Below are 10,605 nucleotides of genomic sequence, written 5' to 3'. Positions count from 1 at the left end.
AAGGTCATGTCTTGGTAATTTATAGTTTGCAAATCTCAACAATCTGCAAAATTGCAATGTTCTCTTTTGTTTCAGTATCTTGCTAGATCAATCATTGATGTCTATAACAAAGGAAAACAAATGACATACTCAAGGAGTAATCTCAGGGCATTGAATCAAGAAACTGTAAAGTTTAGAGAAAGACTAATGGGAACAGAAAGAGGAGGTGAATTATGCATTATTCATAAGGATGCTATTACCCCTAGGCCCGAGTTGTTAAGGGGAGGATATCTGATAGGGGCCATGACCTAAGATACAGAACATGCAGTCTTTGCCAAACATGGTATGGTAAGGAGAGAGCCAAGGCAATGAGTAGTACCCTGACCACTCTCTCCTTTCACCCTTTGATTATTGCAAGTACTTCTCAATAGGTAAATTAACTGGAAGCCAGAGGAAAGTTGCTCCAGATAGTGCTGTTCATTTGAGTTCTGCCTCCCAAGGCACAGAGTGGGGCTGAGAGGTTTTCAAGGTCTAAACGGAGAATATCCAGCAAAGTCTCCAAATATTTCAGATGGCCTGAGATGTTGACCTGAAAAATAATGTGATGTAACTTTCTGTAGCCTTCTTTATGTAATGATTTCTACCTTGGGAACAAAAGGAGGAAGGAACATATCAAATATGCATTAAAACTAATGTTGGGAGCGCAGGAACAGAAGTTTAATGAGTTGTCAATAATCTCCAGGGACTCTCAAATTTTATCGGTGCTTAATAGCAAGCTCAGAAAGATCTAGTTTTCTCTACGTTACTATATTCTCTGATAATTTTCTTTGGGGGAAACATTGGGTTCTCCCAATAAAGGACTAATGTTACTTTTATTGCTTTTGATGTTTTAGATCATACCACCTGTTACTTATTATTCATTACATTCCAAGTGCTGTTTCAAAAGGCTTTTACATGAATTACTTTGATTCTCAAATCAGTTCTGTGAAGTAAGCACTATTGCGAGTACATTGTCACTTAATTGTACACTGAAGAACAGAGAAGTCAAGTTATTTACTGAAGTTCACTTGGGTAGTAAGTGAAAGAGTTAGTATTTGAAAGTAGGTGGTCTGATCAGAGAGCCTGTGCTATTAAAATCTGTGCTATTCTGCTTTCATGTGTAAGATGACTTTGATATGAGTACCAGAAAAAAGAATCTTTGTAGGCACAGTTGGTTGGTTGATTAACATATTTTAATTGCATTTTTGCCACAAACTAAGACATTATTCTTTGAAATTTACTTGTGCCATATAGTAATATATAAATATATGTTTTTCCATTTGTAGGTAATAAAACATGAAAGTCCAGAGACATGGTTGGTTGTTTTTTGGATGATTTTCTGAGTTATTAATTCCTATTCCATTCCTCTAAATCAGCAGGTAAAAAACAGTAAAATAATGACACTATCCCTGAAAACCCAAGATCTCAAGACGTTTGAAGTAGAAGCAGAATCTGAGGTACCTGTATTATTTTTCCTCAGTCCCTCAAAATCTGATTGTTTACTGATAGTCTAAAACAAGATAAAGATTCAAGTGTCTTTGAGTATTAGTACTCAAACATATAAAATAATGCATATTTATTGAGTGTTTATTACATGCTTGATACTCTGCTCAATGCTTTATATACTATATTAAATGATCCTTGCTATTACTTATGAGTAAAATGTAATGTTAAGCCCATTCCATAAATGAGGAAACAGAGTAACTTAGCAAAAGCCACATAGGGAGTAAGTGTCAATGTAATTTTTTCGAAATGTATTTAAAAACTACTTGTATCAGAATCAAGTAGGAGAGCTTATTAAAAGCAGAGGTCTCAGTGTCTCCTTAGCCTTCCAACTGAGAACCTTAAGTATCTGTGTTTGAACATCCGCATGTTTTAACAAACATCTCAGTTCAGATGTTTGAGACTCATATTCATGAATTTTATTACTACTGATGTAAGAAAAAAGAGCCTCAGGGAAGCTATGGGAAAGAATGGCAAAGTTTGCCTGTTATCCTGTGAAAGGGTGCCTCCCCACATATTTATAAATACTTCATGAGTTACTCAGCCAAAACCAAGCATAGAACTGTCAGGAAAAGATAAAACATTTGTACTTGCTGTTTTGTCTACTTGCCTAAAGGCCTTGTGAAGAAGTCAAACACTATCAATTTCCTTGCACAGAAATTTTATTTTCCTTGCACAGAATGAAACTTTAATTCTTTTGCTGTTGAATCTGACCAAAAGTGGACCTGGAATCCAAATTATAATTGTGTAGTGTTTTGCAGATTGTGTGCTTCTCACATAATGAGAAACAACTATTTTCCCATTTCCAGTGAGCCAGGAATCGCACTTGGTGCTTCACATAGAACGACAAATGGGAAAGTCACGGTGTTGGCCTTTATGGAATTTCTGACATAGCTAGTGTTTTATTAGGTTGTACAACTGTGAAGTCATGGGTGTTATACTATTTGAAATATGAGAAAATGCATAGTAAAGAGGCTACATGACTGTTGGTCCATAGTTGTACTTATAAGTAATCACACCATCTAGATTGTTCTACTGCTTCCAAGTTTAGTATTCTTTCCACTGCTTTATGATGTCTTTCAGACTTAGATATTTTGCACAACTTAAGTCAGTTAAGTCCTAGCCTTTCCTATTTCAATTTAAAGTGTGTATGTTTATATCTAAAGATGTGGTGAATCATACCATGTTGAGATAATTAGGAATGGAAATCAAGAAGAAAGTCCATGGAAGCAGAAGAATTGAGAACAAATAATCAACTCACAGACAGGATTCTGGATGTATAAAGAAGGGATGAAATCATCCCTTAGTAAAAGGGGATATATAAAGAAAGGATGAGGTGGTATTGGTAGAAAAGATAATATAAAGATGACTCCAAGGGGAATAAAGGGAAAAATAAGCAATTTTATGGCTACTGAGTCCTTCACCCAGATCTTTCATTGTATAATCAAGAACTTGTCTGTGACATCTCGCCCATCTCTTTGCATTAAAGTAGTGTGTCCACATTCACCATGCCTGCGTTCCTCTCACACATCAAATGATGCTTGTTCTTACAGAAGGTAGGGTAAATTTTCCCATCATAAAAATAAGCACAATTCATATTTTCTCTTTCATTTCCAGAAAGCTCAAACCTGTGAATGGAAAAGATAGAATGAGTTCCTCCAAGAGCTATATAAGTAGTCAACAATTCAACTCTGCATGGAAGTATTTTGTCACACAAAGTGGAAATACAAAGTATGGGGATAAAAGTAAAAAACAATGTTCAGATCACTGAGAAATTTTCAGTATGCTTGTGAATATAAAGTATGTACATCTGCTTAAATCAATAGCAATTCAGTACAGCTTTGATTAAGCGAAAAGTGAGCAGTAGGAACAGTAGGAGGGAGAAAAAGATGGATGGGATCCAAAATGACAGGAAAAGCTTTTATCTTTTCATCTTTCCATAGAAGATCACACTTCAGTTATGTCTCGAAAGAAGGGTAGGATTTAGGTAAACAGAGAGGAGACAGGAGAGCCCTGTACGGCAAATAGATGCACAAAGTTGGAATAAGCTCAAGGAAAAGTAAGTTGATTAAATATTTTTGAAATGAAGATTTATGTTGTAGGGTAACAGAAATAAGGCAGCACACTCTATTGTAATCGCCTATTAGCTTGTCTATGTGCCCAGCTGTGCTGCTTATGACAAAGGGACAGAGAATTTATAGATCTAATTTATTTGCCAAATATCTATGGGATACCAACTATGTGCCAAAGTTGTTGTGTGTGCCAGTATTGGTAGAGTAAATAGACACATGGTCCCTTCTACTGGGGAACTTACATTATAGTAGGACAATATTGGTAAGAAGCCAACAAATAGGAAATTTCAGAGAGTGGTAAGAGTTAGGAAGAAATGAAATGGTGTGATAATGGACTTGAGTGAATGTGGGTGGAAGGAACCTAACTTAGTTTAGGTAATTAAGGTTGACCTCATTGAGGAAGTGATGTTTAAACAGAGATGTGAGTCACAAGGGGAGCCCATCATGGAGTTCTGGACATGGAGCATTCTAGAAGAAAACAGTAAGTACAAAAGCCCTAAGACAACAAAACAAGTTTTATTTGTTGAAAGCACAGAGGTTTCACCAGTTTGCCTGCAATATTGTGAAGGAGGCAGCAAATGATAAGAGATAAAGCTCAAGATCTATGAAGAAGATTGCTTATACTTGCAGTATCCTTTGCTCCTACGCACAGTAAATATTTAGTATCTGTTGAAAAAATGAATTGAAAATTTAAGTAATGATCAGATCGTACAAGTTGTGTTTATCAGTTTTAATTTTAACTGGAGAGACCTTACAGTTTTGATATACAAGATGACCAAAGGTCTTGAGATTGGAGATTGGAAAGCCACATTAAATAACTCTTAATATAATGCCTCCTTTGCCTGGATTATCTGTAGAAGGATATAGCATTATGATATGAATACTAGAACCACCTTGTGAATGATGGTGTGCCTGAATCTTGGAGACCCCTGGGGAGGAGACGTAGGTAAAATGATACTGAAAAGTGAAAAGAATCCTCAATGCAATCACTTTCAACCATAAAATAACAAGAATGATGATTTTGTTCTAAAAATATGTGAAGGGAGCCAGATCAAGTGACACACACACACACACACACACACACACACACACATTCCAATGGTAAATTTGAGGGTAGAAATGACTGGGGAAAAATATCAGAACAGGGGTGGATTGTGACTTAAATAAAGAGCAGAGGAGTGGGAAAGTAAGTACAGTAGAATTGTCTTATTACCAGGGTTCACTTATTAGGAGTAGGGTGTCAGTGAGTGCTGCTGCTTCTATATAAGTATACAGTAGGTCTAGGAGCCACCTCCAATTTAAGTAGCTTGTCTTCAAGAAGGTAGAGGATCTCAAGAATAAAATCTGCTCATTGTGCCTTGTAGTCTGAATGCCCATTGACTTACACATTTTTGGAGGGCACAGAGCCATCTTCCCACATCCAGACCTCATTAGAGTTCTTGCGGGACAATCCAACCCAACGAACTAATCCGGTCCTGGACTTCATGTATTCCTATTGCAAACACAGACAAATATAATGGTCAACCTGCTTGCACAATTCTTGTAACGATGTAAAGACATTCATGGTAAGACCCTGAACAACAACAACAAGAAGTTAGATTGTATGTCTATGTGAATGTTACTTAATTATATTTAATATTTAGAATTGTGCCAAGTTCACTTTTTTTAGAACAAAAAATTGCTTGTAGAATACAGAAAAAAATGTTTACAGAAGGCAGATATTGTAACCTTTCTGTATGTTTATCTTCCATTGACTGAAGACTAGAGTTTCAAATAGAGTACCAAATCTGGCTCTTAAATAAGATAATGGTGAACGACTAGAGAAGGAAAATAAAGAAAGAAATATATTGTTGGAGAAACATTATTACTCCCTACATTTAGCTTCTACTTGCTTTGGTTTCATTGTTCAACTTAGTTTTGTAGTAGCCTATAATATTTATATTGTAAATATTAATTTGTTTTGGTTGATTGAGTAAAAGGAATTATATGATGTCATTCTCAAAGGGATTACAGACAACATTTGCTTTTCCTAACTTACATTTTTTATTTAGGAATTATCACTATTTATTATATGATACACTATACTCATTTGTTTTGTTTATTGCCTCTTTCTCCAAGTAGAACATAATCTCCAAGTAGAACATAATCTCTCTGTTTTATTAACTGCAGAGGTTCAGATTCTGGAATAGTTCCAGTGCATATTTGGCAAATTAACGGAGAAATCAATCAGTCAATCAATCAATTAATGGGTAACAAAATTAAAAAGAGTCAAATAGTCATATACTCTCATATCTTCCAGAAAAACAGATAGGTGAGAGTACATTCTTGGCAAATAAAAAAATGACTCAAGCTTCTTAACAGACGTGAGACACAGAATAAGAGATAATGTGTGAAAGTGACTTTTGACTGCTTATTTATTTATTGTTATTTTTTAAAGATTTTATTTATTTAAGAGAAAGATATAGTGACAGAGAGCATGAGCAGCGGGGAGGGGACAGAGGGAGACTTCCCTCTGAACAGGGAACCCTACCTCGGACTCTATCCCAGGACCCAGGGGTCATGATTTGAGCTAAAGGCAGATACCTAACCAACCAAACAACCCAGGCGCCCCTTATTTATTTATATTTTTAAAGATTTATCTATCTTAGATTGAGAGAGAGAGAGAGCGTGATCAGGGGGTGGGCAGAGGGAAGAATCTCAAGCAGACTCACCGCTGAGCATGGAGCCCAAAATGGGACTCAATCCCTGGACCCTGAGATCACAACCAGAGCCAAAACCAAGAGTCAGATGCTTAACTGGCTGAGCCACTCAAGCACCCCGATTGCTTATTTCTTTTTCTTTTTATTATTTATTTGACAGACAGAGATCACAAGTAGGCAGAGAGGCAGGCAGAGAGAGAGGAGGAAGCAGGCTCCCCACTGAGCAGAGAGCCCGATGCGGGTCTCGATCCCAGGACCCTGAGATCATGACCTGAGCCGAAGGCAGAGGCTTTAACCCACTGAGCCACCCAGGCGCCCCCGGATTGCTTATTTTTTAAAGCGTGAGCTACCCGTCCCCTTTCTGTTAACTCCTGTTCTATTCTTTAAAATACATCCACATGATATACTTCACTATACGAAGTATATTCTCCCTGAAATTCAACTATTCTTTGTTTCTCAAAAATGACATTACTTCCTCTCTCATGTATAAACCTCCAACCTGGCATCAGTTTAGACTACCAAGATTCAAGACATATTTGTATGCTTCCATTTAGCCTCTTGTTATTGAAATTGACATTTTAGGACACTCTCTTATTTTGCCTGATTGGAAAGAAAGTTAATTTACTTACCTGAATATCTTCTCTATGAGTTTGAGTCCACAAAAGCAGTTAGTGAGTGGTACAGCAGTTAGAATAACAAGGCAACAAATGATCATGAGTGTCAAGGGAATGATCTCCTCATGTCTGGTCCTTTACTGTGGACTTCATCTCAGGAAAAGTATAATCAATTTTGTTAATCAATTACAACAGTTCTGTAGACTATGACTGGCTTGACTATTTGAGTTCAGTTTAATGTATGCAGAAGCCCAAATCCAAATCTTCTACTTGCTTTTGTTTTTAACATACAAAATGTGAATAAATACCATATTGGAAGTTGTAGGTTAAGCACCATAAATAATTTCTGCATTTTAAAAATGTTTTAATAAATCTATTATTTGGCAGAAGGGAAACTCCAAGGCTTGGTTTCTGTTTTGTTCCCAGGATTCACAAAAAAGAGAAAGGCTACATTAAATAATAAAGGGAGAGTGCATAAGTGGATGTGAACATATTTTGTTTCAAAGTAGAACCTTTGTTAGAAGCTGTTTAAGAGGAAAATGTAGAAGAGGAGACATGTTTAGTAGAAAAATTTCAACTGAAATCCTGTGTGTTTCACAGATGAGATTATTCCCAAAACTATGGAAGAGCCTATGGAAAGGTGAAGTCTGCATCATGGTTTGTTCAAGTTCAATTGCTCAACAATTTAGCAGGAACTAAGGACTCATGTAATACTGGGATGACAGTGTTATTTATATTTTACAATGCTAGAGTTTCTTCGTACTTTCAGATCCTTTTATGGATTAGTAAATGCAATCAAGGAAGCTGAAAAAAGTGAAATGACTTGTCACAGAGGTAATACCTGAACCCTAGTCTCATTAGTTCATGTTACCCCTTTCTGTTCTTAAATATGGTCATTTCTACTGGGCTTGATAAGGCTCTCAGATGAGCACAGGCTGGAAGACAAGAGAAAAAATATACTTATATGTTTCACTTAAGATTCTTCTTATGACTCGAGTATACTTGACATAGGAATCTCCTTACCAGAACGTTCTGGCTGGCAATCTTCAGCAAAGTAGCATTCATGTTAATACAGAACTGCTTACTCTCTTCCCATGTCAAGTTGCGCCTGAAGAATCCATAGCAGCTATCTCCATAATATCTCCAGTTTCTGTCACATGGGCTGCATTTATGGCCTTAAGGTGAAACCAAGCATAGGAATCTGTACTTTTTACTTTCGCTTTCCCCATAATCAGTGTCTTCTGCAGATCTCCAGATTCCCTACAGATAACATCACAGAACTACTCTGGGGGGGAGGGGAGATGAAGAGGTTACAAAACCATACTTACTGACACTGTTCTTTTGTTCCAATTGTTTTATTAAATATTGACAGAACTTCTTTGCTACTTGGTACAGAGTTCCTGAGACATTTTTATTCTCCACTTGTTGGTGGTTTTGCTCTCTGACAGCTAGGTGTAAAAATTAGATAATAATTTGTAATCGGAATCATAAGGGTGATGCAAAGACCTCACAATGAACTTTACTTTCAGTAGAACTGTCAATCTGGAAAGTATTTACTAGATACACATGAGTAAATGAGCACTGCAAAGGGGTCTGGGTAAAGGGGGGTGTAAAGTACAAATTAGGAACTATGCAAAACTGACACCTGATGGTTATCCAAAAGAACACATGAACTCTACGAAGGAGAAAATCACAAATAAGAAAAAAGCCATGATCAAATTGCATGCCCAAAACAAATGTTTTGATATTGCTTTGAATATAGATTTCTAAGCAGGTTTCAGAGGAGAATGACATCTGTTATTTTGTTTTTCATGTAATATCAAAATATCCATTTATTTCAAAAATACTGATTTCTTGTGCCCAAAGTAGTATGATATTCAAGTGAATAAACAATGGCGAACAAAAGATTCTAAAATATCTTGTGAACAAATAAACAAGCACACAAACAAGCAACAGCTACATGGATGGTAATGTGATACTGTGGGCTTTTAGATTTATAAAAAGAAAATATGTGTAAATGAGATGGGATATGAATTGCTTCTGAGTGAAAGTAAATGCATTCATTAAACAAAGTGAGAAGGAGGGCATTTTAGGAAGAGGGAATACAATGGAGAGAAATTTCAGACAGGGAAAGAGGATCTATCTGTGAAACTGAGAAAAGTCCATGTTGGCTGGAACTGAAGATATGCAGGATAGAGAGGAAAAAAAAATGAGAAGATAGTGTGGATCTAGACTAAGGGGGATCTTAAAGACCAGTTTAAAGTTCTTGAAATAATTTCAATTAAAGTGATTTGAATCAGAAGGAAAACTCAGAGCTCTCCATTATTGAGAATGTCTCGGCAGTCAAGTATTAGATGACTGAAGCAGCAACAAAGAGACACACAGTGACAAACAAGCTTAGTGGCATACACCAGGACTCAGGTTGTGCTTTCCTCAGAACAAGTCTTTTGCAATGAGTCAATACTTACAGATCATCCCCACAGCCACCAGCCCAACAACTAACCCCATGCACAAGACCAGCAGAATCAAAGCCGTCACACGCCACAGAGGTGAGGAAGCAGGGTCAACTGTAGACATAGAATACAGATGTTAGGGGGCAGGCAGTGTGGCGTAGCTATGGGGCAGTGTCACCCCTGCCCCCTGCCCTCTCAAGGCTTTCTGAGTGATGTAAACAGCTTTGTTGCCAGGTCTTGCTGGTGTTCCTTTGGGGATCATCAGTAGCAAGTACAGCCCATTCCCATTCCACATGTCCATCCTTTCCCAATGGACTTTTCTCTGAGTCAAAACAGAGATTTGTGTTTTGTGTGTCTTGTTTTGTGCCCAACCCCATAAACCATCGCTTTTATAAGCAACAAATGAAGAATCACATCTGTTTGCCAACAACTAAGAAAATGAGGTTATAACACATTCTTTCCTCTTATTCTCTTGGTTTCTATTCCACCCAACATTAAACTATATAAGCCTTAACATAAAGTTCTCTGCTTTTATCTCCTGTTGCTTATATCTAAATAAATCTGTCTGAGCCTAAGTAGGTATTATTCAAATTCTTTAGAGCAGGAAGGCCATCAGGAAAATAAAACAAAATGATACGTGCTATCACTAGTAGAAAAAGGAAAGTGGGGTTGATCTATTTCATTAATTAACTTCCAAATCCCTGGCTCTGGGTATTCTTACCTGAGGTGAGAGCTGGCTTTCGATTTTTAATATTTAAGGTGATGTATCCATCTTCGTCCAGCATGGCTTCCCTTGGACTGCAAGTGAGCTCAGGGTTCAATGACTTCGCAAAATTGCAGTGTCCACTCTTATAGATTTCAGTGCCTGCCAGTCCGTGTTCCTCCTCTCTCTGGCAAGGTGGAGTTATATGAGTTGGGGCACATTTTTTTGTCCTGTTTTGTTCTTGTTTTTTGGATCTTTTTTCTTCCAGGAAGCCCTTTCATAGTTGTTCAGAGATACATGGACCTTGAGCATAAAAATATAAAAATAATAACTTGCAGTAAAGGAGTAGATATCACATTTGTTTCCTGTTTTCTTATCTTCAACTCTGAATGAAGGAATGTCTCCTTATTATATCCTTTCAAAGAACAAAAGTTCGTGCTTCATCTTAACCTTAGTGGAGTCTAAATAGTATTGTTTAAATGAACTGCTTTCTGACGAAAATTTGTGGATAAAACATGAGCAGATACATAGTCTGTTCCATTG

General features: G+C 37.0%; 1 protein-coding gene across 1 annotated transcript; it reads right to left on the bottom strand.

Annotated features, from left to right (window-relative positions):
* Window positions 1–1,193: 1,193 nt before the first annotated feature.
* Window positions 1,194–10,162, bottom strand: CLEC1B (C-type lectin domain family 1 member B). The gene is made up of 6 exons (XM_080811877.1): window positions 10,081–10,162; window positions 9,375–9,473; window positions 8,235–8,354; window positions 7,930–8,081; window positions 4,979–5,085; window positions 1,194–3,149 (listed from the first exon to the last, which is right to left on the bottom strand). Exons 1-6 carry the CDS (start codon window positions 10,142–10,144, stop codon window positions 3,005–3,007), a joined length of 687 nt encoding a protein of 228 aa, XP_080668003.1. The 5' UTR covers window positions 10,145–10,162; the 3' UTR covers window positions 1,194–3,004.
* Between the last annotated feature and the right edge of the window lie 443 nt (window positions 10,163–10,605).

The sequence above is a fragment of the Martes martes genome, assembly GCF_963455335.1.
Source record: "Martes martes genome assembly, chromosome: 8".
NCBI lineage: Eukaryota > Metazoa > Chordata > Mammalia > Carnivora > Mustelidae > Martes > Martes martes.
The sequence above is the reverse complement of the archived record's forward strand: the minus strand, read 5'-3'. Positions and strand labels throughout refer to the sequence as shown.

What these genes read in the sequence shown, in the direction of transcription:
- CLEC1B (XM_080811877.1), bottom strand. Translation starts at nt 10,144, where the DNA reads ATGCTGGACGAAGATGGATACATCACCTTAAATATTAAAAATCGAAAG. An exon ending in AAAGCCAGCTCTCACCTCAG is followed by an intron (nt 9,474 to 10,080) that starts GTAAGAATACCC and finishes CTATGTCTACAG; the next exon opens with TTGACCCTGCTTCCTCACCT. An exon ending in GGTGGCTGTGGGGATGATCT is followed by an intron (nt 8,355 to 9,374) that starts GTAAGTATTGAC and finishes TTTTACACCTAG; the next exon opens with CTGTCAGAGAGCAAAACCAC.